The sequence below is a fragment of the Cydia fagiglandana genome, chromosome 3 (genome assembly GCF_963556715.1).
Source record: "Cydia fagiglandana chromosome 3, ilCydFagi1.1, whole genome shotgun sequence".
Taxonomy (NCBI): Eukaryota; Metazoa; Arthropoda; class Insecta; order Lepidoptera; family Tortricidae; genus Cydia; species Cydia fagiglandana.
In genome coordinates, this window is record NC_085934.1 from 16,157,925 (window position 1) to 16,177,387 (window position 19,463).

At 40.0% G+C, this 19,463-nt stretch overlaps 1 protein-coding gene across 2 annotated transcripts; it reads right to left on the reverse strand.

The window, feature by feature from the left end:
* Nucleotides 1–341: 341 nt before the first annotated feature.
* On the reverse strand, nucleotides 342–19,025 carry LOC134680221 (ubiquitin-protein ligase E3C). Of its 2 annotated transcripts, none has more exons than XM_063539309.1 (21): nucleotides 18,852–19,025; nucleotides 18,608–18,735; nucleotides 18,007–18,210; nucleotides 17,313–17,432; nucleotides 16,679–16,805; nucleotides 15,915–16,068; nucleotides 15,388–15,605; nucleotides 14,675–15,056; nucleotides 13,795–14,084; nucleotides 13,171–13,397; nucleotides 11,568–12,420; nucleotides 10,847–10,961; nucleotides 10,594–10,712; nucleotides 7,526–7,637; nucleotides 6,780–6,912; nucleotides 6,346–6,558; nucleotides 5,157–5,251; nucleotides 4,416–4,576; nucleotides 3,629–3,759; nucleotides 2,701–2,869; nucleotides 342–1,648 (listed from the first exon to the last, which is right to left on the reverse strand). In XM_063539309.1, the coding sequence occupies exons 2-20, from the start codon at nucleotides 18,731–18,733 to the stop codon at nucleotides 2,702–2,704; spliced, it is 3,948 nt and encodes a 1,315-aa protein (XP_063395379.1). In that variant the 5' UTR covers nucleotides 18,734–18,735; nucleotides 18,852–19,025; the 3' UTR covers nucleotides 342–1,648; nucleotide 2,701. The 2 variants fall into 2 exon arrangements, with proteins under 2 accessions (XP_063395379.1, XP_063395378.1); XM_063539308.1 differs by having other exon boundaries at nucleotides 18,815–19,025.
* Nucleotides 19,026–19,463: the final 438 nt, after the last annotated feature.

Below are 19,463 nucleotides of genomic sequence, written 5' to 3' on the forward strand. Positions count from 1 at the left end.
TAGTCCGTTTTTTCCGTCATGTGGTTTGCAGTACTCTGGGAATTAATTTGGGGTAGGCGAGGTAAACAGTTGGGACACCTTATTGAGCTTTCTATGGAACAATGCGTATTTGTAAAAAAAAGTAAAATATAATTAAGGTTTTGGCATGGTATAATAATATACTCCGCCTGGTACTCTCTTCCCGTCTTTTCTAGGTCACCAGACTGACACAAGCCTACGTCATCATGCGACAGCGCTATACATATATAGCGGCCATGTTATTGTGACGTAGGCTTGTGTCACTCTGGGAAGAGAAGACCATGTTTTATTAGACTATGGGTTTGAGTAAAAAAAGACATGAGTGAAGGGTACGACAACTTTATTAAATAGGTACTAAAATATATAATCTAAAATAAAAACGCAAATTTGACACAAATTGTCACGGATATAATATACAGGTACCAGACCGACACGGTAAATATATCTATGCATCTATACCCAACCATTGAACTAATTAACGGCCGTTTAGTCGAGCCAAGATTCTTAGCCTGTTTCTCAATATAAAAAGCTAATAAAAAGTATTTTTAGCAGTTTTCAATTTGATTGAGATCATCATTACTCTGCTGTCAATATGACTTACCGAGTTATTTTTGACCACGATAGTCAGTAACTTAGCAAGCGTACTGTCTTCCTAGTTGCTGACCTTTTAAAGGTACAGTTTAAGAAACAAATTGCGTATCTTTCGTCATCAATACTATATATTCACGGAGAGTCAAGCAATTTTACCCACCGCATTGAACACAAAACTACAAACCAACAGTTGGATGGTGTTTAGCAAAAATGAGTCATCCCACATCCATTTTGCAATAAAATGTCAACATTATGCGTCAATTTTTCGAGTTGACATCTTATTGAAAAATTAATGTGGGTTGACACGTTATTGTGTATCAGCATCCAGTTATAACATGATTTTAGAAGATTTGTCTTGTTTTTGATACGCAGAGTTTCGCATCAGAAAATATATGATCGTATTCATATTGCCTCGATATTTTTTGACGTGCAAGAATTTTGCCTCAACTATACAGCCGTTATGACTATGTACAATTGCATTCGAAATTTAATAATAATTCACTTCCTTTTACACGTCAAATAAAACAGTATCAATCCGGACTAGCTAATTACACAAGCAGGGCGCTTTGCCATTATATTTACACGTAGTAGTAGTGTCACATAAAACGATAGTCTAATGAGTCGTTGCTAGCCAAAAGGGACCATAATGCGATATGCGTTAAGCCTCAACGAATTTGTACTGGAGCATCACAAATAATAGCGTTAGGACCAGTCGTTTTATAGTCCCTTTTTTCGAGAACCAGACTAATATAAGTAAACCCGCTTCTTCGTGTGATGATGCCAAATATTTTAAATAAGTCAAGCTATTTTATTATAAATAAAATAGGAACATAAAAAGTAAACATACTGCAATCGTAAGATTATATGCATGATCTTAAAATAAAGTGAGTGAGTGGATCGGGTAACATTTTACTATTTACACAATAAGACACTGAAAGTCATTAGATATAATATTATCACATTTAGATGTACTATTCATGAAAAATCTTTCAAAATAATTATTTAAGTTATTTGCACGCATACAACATTGTTCTCCGACCTGAAAAGAAAAATATGTTTTAAGTACTTTTTACTAAATAGAAAGTTATGTTATGGAAATACTGATCAATCTACCGAAGCTGAAAGAATCGCACGAGTCACATCAAAACTATATATGATAATATTCAAATACGATAAAATTATCTTACGACAGTAGGTCACTTATATAATGTTTTTTAGTTAATTGTACACTGAACAGCTTAGGTGAATCTCTCTGTAAGTAGTCTGTTTACCATTGCATAAATTAGTAACTAAATAATAAATAACTTACATTGACGGGAAAAGCAGTTCGATACATTTTCATACATTTTAAATAAATCTCCGTTGTAACGTTCGTAACTTTGAATTAACAGAAATAAACTTCAAAAGTTTATTCAATCCAACATCGCATTAAGGTCGCGGTTTAAAAGTATAGTACTTATGGCAAGTAGGTAGGTAGACTAGATTTATATAAGATAAAGAATCGCTTTTTTCGGCTTTAATGAGTAGAAGTTGAAATGCGTGTTAGTAAAATTTTATACCATTAGGCTCCTTTTGTGAAAGCTTCTTACTTATAAAAAAAAGTTGAGGTCACTTTCTAATAAAATTAATTCTAAAGAAACTTCTGTTTGTAATACATGCCCAAGGTATATTCGTTAATGGGGTTGGCAACTGTTAAAGGTTTGCATAGATCGCGCCATCATAGCTTGCCCGTTTTTCTATTTGATTTAGCTTATAGGGCTGGCATCCAGGGCCTAAAATTACATTTAATTTTTTTTGACACAATTCTAAGGATTGACATGGCATGCTATGCTGGCGCCATCTGCTAAATATTTCGACCGACCAACCCCATTGCGGTTTATATCAATTCTAATAAAATAGTGCAAAAACTCGAACTCCTAAAATTGCGTGACACGATTTCATGTCAATGGAAGGTTTAGGTAGCCTTTGCGATATCATGACGGTGGAAGTTGAAGTTAAATGAGCAGAAAAGCTGGGATGTATTCAATATTTCCAAAAAGAATGTGATGTATTCAGAACGGACATGGAGGTATAGGTGTTATTGTAACTCACTTTAGCTGAGCTCGAAGCCGGCGCCGGCTTGGATAGCGTAGAGCAGCTTCTCGTGCAGCTGCTGCTCGGAGTGGAACTCTGGCAGCTTGAGCAGGTTCATACAGGTCGAGGACGACGGCAGACGGTCGGACGCGCCCGCTGACTGGATGCAGAACGGGGGCTGGAGGTCCTGTAAACGAATATTATAATCACTACACCTTTAAAACAAAGTCCCCTGCCGCGTCTGTCTGTTTGTATGTTAGCGATAAACTCAAAAACTACTGAACGGATTTTCATTCGGTTTTCACCTATTAGTAGAGTGATTCTTGACAAAGGTTTAGGTGTATAATTTGTTAACCCGTGTGAAGCCGGAGTGGGTCGCTAGTTTCAGCATATAGTCAACGTCATACTTGTAGTTGTAGCAAAATGGATTTTTAATCCCTGAAGTACTAGAGGTCTTGCCAGCTAAAATCAACCTTGGGGGTTCCAACTTAGAAATAAATTTTAATTGTTATTTCGACCACGATATGTCGTGAGGGGATTAAGGAGCTTGGCTTGAGTTGACTAGCTTGCAAATTCAAATAACTGTCCGACCGATGGCAAGTAAGCGGCTATTAGGGAATTAAGGATCAACTATTATCTCGAGTAGGTACCTACTTTCAGTCAAGGACTTCAGAGTTTACTGTATTCTGGACATTTCATAACAATGACAAACAACAACGAACAACGATAAGTATTTAACTATCAAATTAGGTTGAACTCTAAAGGTACTCACAGTAATACTTTTATCGTGACCGTACGTGTGGATGCAGATACCGTGTGAGTAGAATAAGTTCACATATTCTGATAGTTCACAGTCCAGTGATCAAACTGCCGATCAAAAGTAACATTCTCCAGCGAAGATAAAAGTAGCTTAGCGCTTCTCGCATGTCGTCGATTTTAGACCAACCTTGAAACCCAATAGCGGTGGCCTCGAGCAGCTGGTGACGAACTTGAGTAGCTGCCGACGCTGCGCGTCCGCGAAGTTTTCCACCACCTTCCAGAACCACTGCACAGTCGGGTGCGTCGCGGAGAAACCGCCTGCCAACAACAATCAACTCATTTAGTCTCATATGAAATATAGGGCTCTTACTCGCGGCGGACATCAACATCTTCCAACATGTTCCGAACTAGGGAATGCAAATCGGTTATAACCGTAACCGAAAAAATCGGTTATAACCGATTATTTTGACAAAATTTCATAACTGTTTATTGGAAACCGGTTAAGGTTATTTTCGGTTAATTATTTATGGCTTAAATTCTATGTTTTTATCATCTAATGACTACACAACCCTGCCTTTTTTGGCTGTACTTTAATAATGAAAATATACCACATTTACTCATTTGTGAAATATTTTTATTGAATATTGTATTACGTCCAAGGTCATATTTTACTTTTACTGTATTTTGTGTGTTTTTTGTCGAAAATAACCGTAAACGATAATAACCGATATTCGGTTATTTCTCGGGCATAACCGTATCCGAAACCAGTCATGAAGTTTGGCCGGTTATTTCATTCCCTATTCCGAACACGTATCTTACAGAGAAAAGACACCCGCCGACTTTTGTATAGCTTATTGTATTAATTTGCGTATTTTTTTTTGAGGAGAAGATTTAGAACCACCCGTATTCACTACTTCACTCAATGCTTATTGAACTACAACCTTATAACCCTGACAATAAGAGCGACATCTCACCAGCATATTGCGTGTGCGCCCTCAGATCGTCCAGGTCTATCGGCACCTCCGCGCCCGATATGAGCAGCTGCAGTTCTCGGCATGAGAACATTCGAAGCCACTCCGCGTTTACCACTGATGTCAGACCGCGTTTGAACGCGTTGCACTGCGACCTTATTTGCCTACGAATAAGAAACAATATTCGTAAGTGGGTGAATCAATTTTTAGAACACTGATTTCGTGTCCCTAGACTGCCTAGCAAAGAAAAATCGATTTTTCAAAAACCATGTACATTTTTTTACTTTTTTGTTTACAGGGGCATTATTAGATCCATAAGTATTGAATTAACACATAAAAAACTACAATGTGATCAGATAAAAGTTACATTGTGTACGGTAACGCAGCGGAAAAAAAGATTCTCCCATACAAAAATGTGTGTCCCTGATTTTTCTATAGAGGAAAACTTTTTTCTGCTGCGTTACCGTACAAAATGTAACTTTTATCTGATCGAGTTGTTATTTTTAATGTGTTAATTCAATAATTATGTATCTAATAATGACCCTGTAAACAAAAAAAGTAAAAAATCAACATGGTTTTTTAAAAATCGATTTTTTTTTCTAGGCAGTCTAGGGACACGAAATCAGTGTTCTAAAAGTTGATTCACCCAAGTTACAAAGGTAACTGGTATAAAAAGGATTTATTAAAATGCAATAAATATAAAGGATGGAGTAAATAGTATTCACGAATATTGTAGCGGTTTACCTGTTTAATTTGTAATCGGCTACTAAATGAATGTATTCTATCCTATTTTCAGAAGTAACTGGAATGTTAGATCCGCCTGGTTTTAATTCTTCTATCTGTAACAAAATTAACAATATTTTAATCAAGTTCATAATTCCCTTTTGGCTGTCTAAAAATAAAATATACGAGAAGTATTTTTTAAACATCACCAGTGGGCTAAGCATGAATGCGCCATGACAGTATCTCGCGCGCGAGATACTGTCGCGCTGCACTCGTAATCTACAGATGATCGAAGTGATGATGATGACCACATTCATAATTTTGCAGCTCGCTCACTCGCTATCACAAAAAAACCGGGCAAGTGCGAGTCGGACTCGCGCACGAAGGGTTCCGTACCATAATGCAAAAAAAAAAACAAAAAAAAAGCAATAGAAAAACGGTCACCCATCCAAGTACTGACCACTCCCGACGTTGCTTAACTTTGGTCAAAAATCACGTTTGTTGTATGGGCGCCCCATTTAAATCTTTATTTTATTCTGTTTTTAGTATTTGTTGTTATAGCGGCAACAGAAATACATCATCTGTGAAAATTTCAACTGTCTAGCTATCACGGTTCGTGAGATACAGCCTGGTGACAGACAGACGGACAGACGGACGGACAGCGAAGTCTTAGTAATAGGGTCCCGTTTTACCCTTTGGGTACGGAACCCTAATGACCAAGTAATTTTGTGGCTGGGTGTACCTTTTCCACTGGGCCATAAGATCTTATTTTGCTTACCCGCTGTTCTCCTAACTCGTCGCTCACTATCGTGAAGTCGAGCCCCAAGTCAGGCACGTCCTGCCGCCGATGTGACTTTAACATAAGCAGGCCACGGTACAGCGCCGGGTCTAGAGAGGCCAGCGCGTGCACGTCCGGCTCGCGGGAGGAGCACAGCTTCCCGAGGAATACAGAGTACCTTGTGCAGTTGTACTACAAGACTAGGTATTTGCTCACCCGCTGTTCCCCTAGCTCGTCGCTCACTATCGTGAAGTCGAGCCCCAAGTCAGACACGTCCTGCCGCCGATGTGACTTTAACATAAGCAGGCCGCGGTACAGCGCCGGGTCTAGAGAGGCCAGCGCGTGCACGTCCGGCTCGCGAGAGGAGCACAGCTTCCCAAGGAATACAGAGTACCTGCTGCAGTTGTACTACAAGACTAGGTGTTGGCTCACCCGCTGTTCTCCCAGCTCGTCGCTGACTATCGTGAAGTCGAGCCCCAAGTCAGGCACGTCCTGCCGCCGATGTGACTTTAGCATGAGCAGGCCGCGGTACAGCGCCGGGTCTAGAGAGGCCAGCGCGTGCACGTCCGGCTCGCGGGAGGAGCACAGCTTCCCGAGGAAGAATTCCGCTAACGGCAGTTCCACTAGTAGGTTCTCGTATAACGCCTGAAATTAAACTTGTGGTAAAATACTAATTGATAGGAATGAAAAGCTCTATAGCCTAACTTCTGTATTAATCGTACGGATTTCCGTAGCATCCTAGGCGTAACTATAAACAGAGCTATTATAACAGATATCATAAAAAGCTACACGACATCAAGCTAGTAACAGTATTATCTCCGATCATTAAATGATAATGCTATCATTATTATATTCATAACCCTTACCTTTCCAAGCATTCGGCCAACGAAATAGTAATGCATAGGGAAGTCGTCATATAGTAAATGTACCCCGGGATTGGGATACAGCATGTTGTCTTTGGTCAACCTGAACAAGCCTCTATTGGGGTCGAAAGCCGATCTGAAACAAAATAATATAATTAAATTGAGGCAAGACGAGAGCATGACGATAGTTGTCATTCAAACCCGTCAGATGACATTAATACAGAATCACACTTATTGCAACATTTGACACTACTAGAGACATCTGCTTTACTTTTGGGAACTAAATATAAAGTCACGCTACCCAATATCGCGATTGCTAGTCCTTATAGGCTAGTCCGTGATATTAGTATGGATAGTGATAGCAAAGAGAATAGATAGTAGAGAGGGGTCCTGTCATAGTAAATTTTGTAGTCACTGTAAATTTACTGCCATCTATCGACACACGACTAAAACTCAAAATAAACACGTATAAAATTATCAAAAAAAATTATATGGATAAATGATTTTATTATTTTTAATTGTTTTGACCCATGCTCATTCACTGATATCTATATGTTAAAATTGTGAAATATGAAACTGTGTCGTCACGCCATCTAGCCGAGCATAGGCCAAAGGTGTGTGCGCCATCTATGCAAGAATGACTATTTCTTGGTTTCTGAGGCACGTTTTTTCCTTAGACTTTATTCATCTTATACGAAGTTACATATGTCTTTGGTGATAGTGATATAAGGCATGTTCATGTCACTTACTTGAGTAGCTCTGAAAGGAACTCCCTAAACAGCCCGCCTCCATCGACGCCCGCCTCCTCGGCACCGGCCTGGTTGATGAGCTGCACGCGCAGCTTCAACTTCATATCCGGCTCTGTAACAATACCGCGCTGTTATGAGATTTTTCATTGCTCTGGGTCCTTTTCTATATAACAGGCTCAACGAAAATTTAAATTTATATACACTCAGCTACAAAAAGTGTAAGGAAACGCTCCGAAAAGCCCTTCAAAATATGACGTACGAAGACACAGAGAATCTACTAATAGTACTAATAGTTGTAAAATGATTATAAGCAATATGACTGGATTTCTAACACGATAAATAGGATAATTATCACGATAAATAAATATATAGATTTATTTGTTCCTATTCTCACCAGTATTTTAAATTATTCCATCTCATCCAGCACCTTTCCAAGTCTGTGGAAGGAGGCCAATATTATTCCCTTACCAAAAAAATCCAATCCCACTTCTTATTCCGATTATCGTCCTATCTCCATTCTACCTTTCCTATCCAAAGTCCTGGAACGGCTAGTACATAAGCAACTAAATTCCTTTCTGAACAGAAACGACCTACTAAACCCGTTTCAATCTGGTTTCCGTCCTGGCCACAGCACTACTACGGCACTTGTTAAAATCACAGATGACATCCGATTGGGTATGAACGATAAGAAGCTTACCGTTCTTACTCTCTTGGATTTTAGCAATGCTTTTAATACGGTTGACTTTGACATTATGCTCGCTTTCTTACGCTCTCTTAACATGTCTGCTACAGCGATTGACTGGTTTCGTAGCTATTTAGTTGGTCGTCGGCAAAGAATACAGATTGATTCTTCTTACTCTTCTTGGTGCAGCACGCTGGCTGGTGTTCCACAAGGCGGTGTGCTGTCTCCCCTATTATTTTCTATATTTATCAATTCCATCACTCTTAATCTCTCTTCTTATTATCACCTCTATGCCGACGACCTCCAAATTTATTCGCGCTAAAATTGGAGGTCGCGGAAAATTGCGCTTGCTCAAACGTTACTTCTCCCCATTCTTGATTATGCTGATATCTCCTATCTCGACCTTACTGAGGAGCAACTCAATAAACTTGAGCGCATTCAAAATGTCTGCATACGGTTCATATTCGGGTTACGCAAATATGACCATATTTCCAGTTTCCGATCCCAACTCAAGTGGCTCCCTATCCGTCATCGTCGTAACTCTCACATACTTTCTTTTCTTTATTCTATACTTTTTAATCCTGCAACTCCCCGCTATCTCAAGGAACGTTTCCCTTATGTAAATTCTCTTAGATCCTCTCAAAATTTGCTCCTATCTGTGCCATCTTCCTCTTCCAAATTCTATAATTGCTCATTTACTTTTCGGGCCATTCGACTATGGAACTCCCTCCCTGTCGAGTTAAGACGTTCTCAATCTATTACCTCCTTCAAATCAAACCTTAAGGAATACTACCTTTCCCTACCTTAGTTTTCCATTTTTATAATATTGACACTGTTGTTTCTTTATTTAATATATACTTTTTATGTATGTCTTTGTATGTTTATGGTTATACGTATTTAAGTATGTTTATCTTTAGTAATATTTTGTGTTGTTAAGTTATATTCAATTGGACTTTTCATATTTTTTTCTTTGCGCCACCTACCGTATATTCTAATTCTTATGTCTCCGATACCCAAAGGTTGTCTGGAAGAGATCGCTCTTAAGCGATAAGACCGCCTGTTGTTACCTCTACTGTCTTTGTTTATGTTATTGTCCATTTATTGTAAACTACGTGTATGTGAGGTGTGCAATAAAGAGTATTGTATTGTATTGTATTGTATATACTATTAAGTTGCTAAATTATAATGTGTTTTTTGTAAGTGAAAATTAATTTGCTTGAACAATGTTTGCCATATTTCACGCCTGAAACACAGGGAATCCTAGTTCAGGCACATGCAAACTGTAACTATTTTTAAGTTTTGTTTTTTATTAATGTAACCATGAAATACGTGTTTTTTTAATAAATTATGTTTATGTTTTATGTTTACGGAGTCCGCCGAGTCGTGATCATGTCGAGATATTACTCGAGCTATAGCGCAATTGATGAATAGGATTAAACCACTAAATATAATATAACTAGATGCTTAATATCGACGAGACAAAACAATCAATGTCAAGTTAAAACATACAACACGAAACAACAGAAAACCCTAGAAATATAATGACGTCTGGCTTCACTTTCAAAAATTTTCAGTTTTAATTAAAACAAATTACGGAGGTTAGTTTTATGTCTGTAATTTATGTGTTATTTTAATTATGAAACAAATTTATGTTCATACCAATTACGGAGTAAAATATACCTTTACATAAATTATATATGAGTACTTATTTTACGGAATATCGTATTTTATTTTCATTTTTAGCTTTATTTATCCCTTACAATTTATTATCATCCCTTACAATATATTATCGTAAGTTTAAAATTTAAATGATTGTAGGTACAACGTGTATTGCTACGTCATTAATTTCATTATTATTCTAAACGCGTAACTATTTGTAACGTTTCTCAAGTGTATTAATTAGTAATGTAAATAACACCCGATCAAAGTCGACTTTTCTACATGTGGTTTCATACTCTGCACTCTGCCCAACATAATAAAACTAATCAGAATTAAGTGTAATAAAACACCTGTAGATATTTTTAGCAGAAATAAAAACCGGACAAGTGCTAGTCAGACTCGCCCACCGAGGGTTCCGTACTTTTTAGTATTTGTTGTTGTAGCAGCAACAGAAATACATCTATGAAAATTTCAACTGTCTGGCTATCACAGTTCATGAGATACAGAGCCTGGTGACAGACAGATAGACAGACGGACGGTCAGTGGTCATAGTAATAGGGTCCCGTTTTTACCCTTTGAGTACGGATACAGAACCCTAAAAAGAAGATTTATATATTATGGCATGAGCTGGCGAACCTTGAATACAAATGGCCAAAATCAATAATTAACAAAATGTTTTAAAAAAAGAGGTAAAGTAAACGCTTCTAATACTGATTTGTTAGCTTACCATTGTCAGGACTGAGTTTGTCAAAAGCATCTTCATATAGATGCGTCCGTCGTACGCTAATGTTTATTGAAGGTCCCTCGTTGAAGTTTGACATTTCATACCAGTGGTCGTGCTTTTCTCTGGAATAAAAAAGTAAAGAAATAGGAATATAATTATAACATTACAGACAAATTTAAACATAATTAATAAATAACAGTAGTTGCATTTTTTTATTTCATACAAGCGCAAAGAAAAATTATGTATGTAAACTCACCTAACAAGTAATCCTTGGAAAATAAGGACTCTCGTGGAAAACGGAACAACGAACGGGATTTCTCTTAGAATAGTGACTGTTCGGAGCTCTTTGATTGTTAGCGGCGGTCCCTCGTCTGCAAGATAATGGAAATATTAGACTCAAATGCGTATTGCATGCAAATAGATAAATCAATGCCATCATAGGTTAAGTTCCGAACTAGTGACATCGTCATATTTATTTCATACATCGGGCTCGGCCCACATCGCCATAAATTAGTTAAAAATTAAGAAAAATCTCAAACAAGAAACACGATAATTTTGGCGTTTTTAGGGATAGCCATATAAGGTTCCATGTAAATGTAAACTGAAAATCTAAAGACGTCCGCAGGTGACATGACCTCATCTAATGATTTCCACGACATACGAACTGGTCGTCTACCTTGTTGGGGGCTTGGCTTAATTTTCTAGTTCGGGTTTTTTTATGATACAGGAGGCGAACGAGCAGACGGATCACCTGATGGTATGCGATTACCGCCGCCCATAGACACCTGCAACACCAAAAGGGTTGCAAGCGCGTTGCTGGCCTTTAAGTTGGCAATACGCTCTTTTCTTGCTACTCAAAAACCTTTCTGCTCCAACAGTATACGTACTTATGTGGTATTGAACTTTTTACGCTAACAAAGCAACTCTGAATTTATCTTATCCTAAACTCGTCTGTCTCTCTCCCTCGGAGTACTGACCCTGGTCCCTGGCGTGGTGCAGATGCTGCGGGCGGCGCAGCTGGCGCGGGTTGGGCCGCACGTGCGTGCCCGCCACCACCAGCACCGCGGCCGCGCCCTCGGGCACGCAGCCCCGCACCGGCCACGTCACTACACTCGTCTGTCTCTCTCCCTCGGAGTACTGACCCTGGTCCCTGGCGTGGTGCAGATGCTGCGGGCGGCGCAGCTGGCGCGGGTTGGGCCGCACGTGCGTGCCCGCCACCACCAGCACCGCGGCCGCGCCCTCGGGCACGCAGCCCCGCACCGGCCACGTCACTACACTCGTCTGTCTCTCTCCCTCGGAGTACTGACCCTGGTCCCTGGCGTGGTGCAGATGCTGCGGGCGGCGCAGCTGGCGCGGGTTGGGCCGCACGTGCGTGCCCGCCACCACCAGCACCGCGGCCGCGCCCTCGGGCACGCAGCCCCGCACCGGCCACGTCACTACACTCGTCTGTCTCTCTCCCTCGGAGTACTGACCCTGGTCCCTGGCGTGGTGCAGATGCTGCGGGCGGCGCAGCTGGCGCGGGTTGGGCCGCACGTGCGTGCCCGCCACCACCAGCACCGCGGCCGCGCCCTCGGGCACGCAGCCCCGCACCGGCCACGTCACTACACTCGTCTGTCTCTCTCCCTCGGAGTACTGACCCTGGTCCCTGGCGTGGTGCAGATGCTGCGGGCGGCGCAGCTGGCGCGGGTTGGGCCGCACGTGCGTGCCCGCCACCACCAGCACCGCGGCCGCGCCCTCGGGCACGCAGCCCCGCACCGGCCACGAGCCCGCCGCCATGAAGCACAGCCGCGAGTCGCGCACGTATAGCGCGCGCAGGAGGTGCGTGCATACCTGAAGCCATACAGTATGATGATATAGAGGTTGGGAAAATCGAGCTTGCCAATCAAATAGTAGTAGTTACAAAATGGCAAATTGCTAATATGTACCTACATTGTCTCGAACAGGTATATATCGTCGGGTGACAAGCAAAAGTCACTTAGTACCATCACAAGTTCATTGCCATAGTGAACCATATTAGTACTAGAAGAAGGTCTTTTGTTTAAATTTTTTTTTAGTAGTTAGTGACTTTTTCTTGTCACTTGACGAATGTACTCGTACATACAGTACTTCAAAAGTATTTTCAAGGAATTCGAAGAAAACTCAATCCATGATTTTTACTTATACCTAAAGTAATAAATATGGCAATCCGTTTTCCCAGGCGGAGGCATTGCACACCTGCTACTTCCCCTCATGAAGCCACCAAATTTTCACTTCTGGCCTTAAACAAGTACAATCACATCCGCGGGACAGACCGGCACAAGTCACCGAACTCAAATAACTCGATGGCTTACCTCTTCTATTCCATATTAATTCTAACCTTATATAGGTGTGACCACGCAGCCGCGTGACTGTCGGTCAGATCTATAGGCGCTTCGACCGATTCCGGCACTGGGTGCACACAACCGGCCGGGACTTCAAATAGGCCAGTTCCACCAGCCCGAAACAGACTTGCCGGAGCGTCCGACACAAACACCGCAGCTAGATAACTCGAAGGCGTGGCTACACTGCCTCACATGTGAAACATTTACTATCAAGTCTTACCTTGAATAAATGTGACCAGGCAGGCGTCTGGCTGCCTGCCAGTTCTATAGGCGCTCCGACCGCATCCCGGTACTGTGTGTTGACCGCCGGCCGGGATTCCGGATAGGCCAGTTCCACCAGCCCGAGACAGACTTGCCGGAGCGTCCGGCATAAGCCGCCGAGCTCTGAGAACTCAAAGGCATGGACACGGCCGCCACCGCCGGTGGGTAAGTGAGATACGCTAATGTCTGCAAAAGGAATGGAAAGTCAGTGGTGGCAAAAAAATATTACTTGGATTACATGGTGTCGTGTTCATTATGGATCAAACGAAGGCCAATGATGACCAATTTGCCCCCTTGTAAGTTCATTCAAAGAAAATAATGGATTCAGAGAACATATCGAAAAGCTCCAATACATTGTTAACCATCAGACTAGTTTTAAGCAAATTGGCCGCTCTTAAGGGCCTACAATATCGATCTTAGTTTGATTCATACTGAAAGCGACACCGTGTAGAGCCGTTCATATTCAACAGTATGTAGTGAATTACACCTTTCCCATCGTATTTTCTCGGAGACGTTCTTCTTATTTATCTTGCTACTTCACTCAGTCTCATAAAAAGTACTGAAGCTAGCTTAGTACACTAACCGTTATTAAATATGGAGTCGCAGCTCATGCTATCATCATCGTCCACGTCCCTGCAGAACTCTGTGTCGTGCAGCGTGCCGATGAGCAACGAGAACAGCGCGCAGAAGACAGCGAGCGGCGCCAGCAGGCGGTGCACGCCGAGCACGCTGGAGTCGGCGCCCATGCCGCGGGACAGCGCGGACAGCAGCGGCGTGGCCGACCCGCCGAACGACGACTCGTGGCTCATGTGGCTCAGCCAGTGCCATAGGCCTCGCAGGAATATGGGCTTGAAAGCGAGGGTGTATAGTAATCTAGAAATTAAGAAAATCGTTAATACCTCTCTTGATTCCATTTGATACCCGCTAGAAATGTTATAATGCCGGATTAGGTAAGTTATACTAATATTTACCACCCTCTAAGAGTTGGCCACTTCAACTTTGCTTAAGGCATTCATGATTTTACCAAAGAAGGGCCAGTAGGTAGTGTACTCTAATTGAAATATGTTGAATGTTATTTGAAAGCAAAAACATGACTATAATAGGAGTAACATTCAAATACTATTGTAAGCATAATATATAGCTAGTTTGCCTTCAGAGTATGACAGTGGCTACACATACCCGGCATATTACACTCTCGCTTGGAGCTCAGGGTCCGCTTGGCAAACTAAAAGCAAGCGCAGCTACGATATACCCAAGAATTTCGAATGGTTGAAATGTTCTTCTTCTTCCTCACGTTGCCCTGGCGTTCAGCCACGGATCACGCAATGTTAACTCATCACAACTCCAACCAACCAAACTCCACCAAGGCTCACATGGGGAAGTTGGGGTTCTACCTAAGCAAGCGAAGATACAATGTTGCCAAGAAATTCGAACGATTGCTATGAAAATTCATTGCAACTCACCTATATTTATGCAATGCCATCCTATGACTCAGCAGCAAATTATGGCAGATCTTCGACAAACAATCCAAGAAGTCCTCACTCAGATCACTCTCCGTTATCTGCGAGCACGTAGCCATCACGCATCTATCCGGCTCATTCAGGATTTCTATACAACGGGTGAGCAACATCTGCTCTCGTACAGAAGTTGGGTTAGGCTCTGTCTCACTGTCGCTATCGTCGTCTTTGTCCGCCGCAGTCTCTTGGCTGTACAAGGAGTCTTCGTATTCGTAAGTTATTTGTTTATTGCACACGTTCACGGTGAGCTGGGCTATTATTTTAAGGTAGTCTAGGACGATGGGATTGTTTGGCAGTCTTGTGTTGTTTATATTGCGGATTTCGTTCGCTGCAAGAGAAAATAGTATATCAAAGAGTATAACCAAATTAGTATGACCATTTTTTTTGCTACATCGGTATTCGTATTGATATACACATTAGAAGGTCATTAGGTTAAAATATTTGCTACAGTACCATCGTTAATTAAAGGCACAGACCAGTTGTATTGATTATATCCTGCATATCCTATACAATATTCTGCATTTAGCATTAAAAAAAGGTAGACAATTGTTGATTATTTTCCACATAGGCTACAGCAGTAAAATCAGTCCAGTACTTAGGTACTTTTTAGGAACTTTAAATGTAATTTGCGAAACACAGTTTACATACAAAAATCTTACCAAACCCTGGAGGTTCTAGTGAAAGCACAGAATGCAGTAGCCACGAATCATTAAGCACCCTCTTGTTGAATATGGTCTCGTCCCGTAGACACTGCACGAGGGACAGGAATGGGAACTTCCTGCTGTCCACGGACAGCGCTGGGATTATGTACATCTCCACCGGCTCCGGGTATGGGTTGCAGAGGAATGCTGATGCGAATTCTGACATCACCATGTTACTGAGAAGACAGAATGCAGTAAATAAAAGAGTTAATGACTTCATCCTTGCGTTATTCCGGCATTTTGCCACGGCGCACGAGAGCCTGCGGTCCGCCTTACAACTAATCCCAAGAATTGACATTTTAGGCACTAGTTTTTACGAAAGCGACACTGAGGGGAAACTAGCACTTATTTGGATTAGTCCGATTTCCTCACAATGTTTTCCTTCAACGAAAAGCAACTAGAAAATATCAAATTATTTTTCGTATGTAAGTTCCGACTCATTAGTACAAGTCATACATTCGCGATAGGTCTATTAATTTACTTACTCATATCCACTGATGTCAACGTGCGTGGTCAGATTGAGAGGTCTCTGAATAAGGTCCAGCAGGGCCCCGCAAAGAGGCGTGGGCGGGTTAGGAGAGGGCCCGTACAACGGGGGCGTCTTCCGGCATAACAGCTCCCGTAGCTCCGCGAAATAGCCTGAAGAAGACACATATGCAAAATTTTGTGGATATCATGTAGTGAGCTGCAAGAATACCTACTGTACCTACTTTATGAATGGAATTCCTTAGGTACCATCGCCGACACTGTTAACTGTACATCGGTGGACCTTGTGCCTTTTGTAATAAGATCCAAAAATATACAATTAGAAGTGTTGTTATTTGTACGCACTTTTGCAGCTGTGTGTATGTTATGTGGTAGTTAGCAATGAAAGAAAGGTTTACAGTTGTTTTCTGCTACTCCCGTCAGTCTCATAGATCAGTTTATTAGCCTATGGAAAATATGGAGATGTAAGATGTGGTGTTAGGTAGTAACAAGAACAATTCGAACTTTCCAACTACTTCATACTTAAAATTTTCTACAATATCTAGTCAAAAATTTGTATATTTATTTCAATAGTACATGACAATTTTAAGATCTGGGGTCTGAGAAACGGGTTTCTCAAAAGCTTGTAACTTGTAATACAAGTGGAAGTCTTTTCTAACAAAAGCTGTCAAAAAGTGACATCCACTTGTATTACAAGTTACAAGCTATTGAGAAACGGGCCCCAGACATCTGAATGTAAAGTATATAAACAAATTTGACTTACCTCTTTTTACTAAATACAAAAATGTTCCAGCAACATTGCTCAATACTTCGTCAGAGTTCATAGAATTTTCTGCTGAATTGACAGAAGTGAATACTTCAAACATTCTGAGTGGCACAGCTAAAGGTACCTGCAAACAGCCAATTAATTAAAACTTAATTAATGCTGCCGAATTTTAATCATTTAAGCCAACTTGCACCATCCCACTAACCCAGGGTTAATCCGTTAAACCATTAACCCATGTCAAAATGTACTGGTAACCATGGTAACTCCAGGTTTAACCGGTTAACCCGGGTTATTGGGATGGTGCAAGTGGCCCTTAGAATCAAGGCAAGCAAGGGGTTGTTCTAGCCATGTAATACAATATTTCGTCAGGTAACAAGCAAAAGTCACTAATTACTAAAAAAAAATATTAAACAAAAATCAACCTTATTTATATATTAATATGGATCATTATGGCTATTAACTTGTGGTAGTAATTAGTGAGATTTGGCTGTCACCTGAGGATTTTGTCTTACACAAAATTTGCTAAGTATACTGTGAATATTTCATTAAATTTGAATGTTTAGGACTGTTATACTTGCTAGTCAGATTAATCAAAATAATATTAATCGGATATATCATAGCCTAACCGTACCTCGGATCCATCTTTTAACAGCCGCAGGTGTAGGACAAGTAACCTTCTTATTTGAATATAACAGCCTCCATTTTGAAAGACTTTTCTCCATTGTTTTAACAACAATTGGGAAACTGAGACCTGTAATCATTTAAATAATCAGTACTTTTGGCATTCAAATATTGCAGTTTCACAACCTTTTAAACATATTTTCTAGGCCAGGTTTCCTGCTCTCATTAGTTATCATGCTAATTCTCTTACAGCCTAAAAAAATTAAATTTAATACAACATTTAATACAATTAATTTAACACAAAAATTAAATTTTGAATACAGCCATTAAACTTAAAACTGTATTTTTCTTTAAACAAGCATTTACGACTCAGTGAACAATTCTAACAAACACAAACTCAATGAGGTTGCATTTTTTCTATCACTTACTTTCTACACATAGGTATATTGCATTGTCACCAATATTTCAAAAGTATACCAACTTTACAATTAATAAATACTTTACTATACTTTACTTTGTGTACTATTGTATGAGTAAAGGACAATTTATTATGCTTCCTATCAGTCTTTTCACAAGAACTAAACACTATGCTACTCCAGATAAAAAATGTTTTACAATATGCTTGGACTCAGTATTCAGAAACAATTAAGAAAAAATTGTTTACAACAGTAAACAAACTATACTATTTAAATTTAAATACATACCAGTCTAGAGGAATCCACTTTTCCATCGTAAAAGAACAGAATTTTTACGACAAGTGCACACAACAGATCAATATCATCGGCATTAACTTTGGGGAATATGTTGTCAAACTCCTCCCGCTCGCTCTGCTTGCAGTGTTTCCTGGTCAGGTAACTTCTCACATATGCTTGGATTTTAATGGTGCTATTGAGGCGTTTTCTGTGCTCCTTAAACAATCATATCTATCTTTAAATTTTGTGATCTAATATGTTATACCAGCCATTCTCAAAGTGTGTTCCGCGGAACCCTAGGGTTCCGCAAAGCCTCTGTTGGGGATCCGCGAAAATACTTATAATAATGAGATAAAAACTAGCTATCTTCTATAAGTATATCTGCTCCGTCAAATATTTTGCTTGCCAAAAGGGTTCCATCACCAAAAAAGTTTGAGAACCGCTGTGTTATACATATTTCAGTCATTAAGGAAGGAAAAAAATATAAGTAAACAATTTTTGGACAGGACAATATCATGTATTAAATTTTGATTTTTGAGCTAGATATACCTATGGCTGATATAAAACAGGTTTGTCCGTAGCGTACTTACTAGAATAATAATCGTAAACGTACCTCTCGTTTTTGTCTTTGTTGTTGAGTCTGAAGAATGAGAGCATCTCGGTTGGTTTTGCGCTGAGCACTAGCCCCGGATAAGTTTTGTTGCGGTTTACGCCGAAAGTCCCCTTCAAATGAATACATATCTGAAAATAAAAAGTCTAAATTGCATTAAATGAGTCCAATAGTAAACAAAAATCAGCTGAATGTTTCCTTCACACATACCTCATAAATTGACAATTTTACCAACGTAGTCGCATACCTCACAAATGGTTATTATTTTTTGCCTAAGAGTGTTAGATAACAATTCAATTCATATCATAATAAGGTAATAAAGTTGATTCATGGAATAAATACAGCAATTACACCACCCTTCGTCACAAAATGGGACCTAGAATTACAAACATTTGATTGGATTGTGCCTCTACTGTCACAATTCAGAGACCATAGAATGATTTGTCAATTTTTTTGTCATATAGGCATGTTTGAGTCACTGTCAAAAACGTCCATGTTGATAACATTAAATCAATTGTTTACTTCCGGTATGTTGGCGAACATGAAGGCCTCGTAAAATGAATTGTGCGATTTAACATCCTCAGTAGCAGAAATATTTTGTTATCTGTATATGGCATACCAGTAAGAAAAAAAAACCTGATATTTGCAAAATATTTCACGCATATTACTATCATTTTCTAATTACCAACGATTTTATAACTATTCTTATGGCTCTCGCCAAAGCTATTAGTATATTAAATCACACATGAAAAAAACTAGTGTTTACTTTAGGTGGGAAAATGTATAATATTACAATAATATTGAACGTGTATTGAACATACGTTATTATATTTAGATCCTTTTTTAGAATATTTTGCAA

Coding starts and splice junctions, on each gene's coding strand:
- LOC134680221 (XM_063539309.1), bottom strand. CDS start 18,733: ATGTATTCATTTGAAGGGGACTTTCGGCGTAAACCGCAACAAAACTTA. Junction 15,606..15,914: donor GTTGACATCAGTGGATATGA/GTAAGTAAATTA, acceptor CTGTCTTCTCAG/TAACATGGTGATGTCAGAAT. Junction 15,057..15,387: donor ACTAGAACCTCCAGGGTTTG/GTAAGATTTTTG, acceptor TTTCTCTTGCAG/CGAACGAAATCCGCAATATA.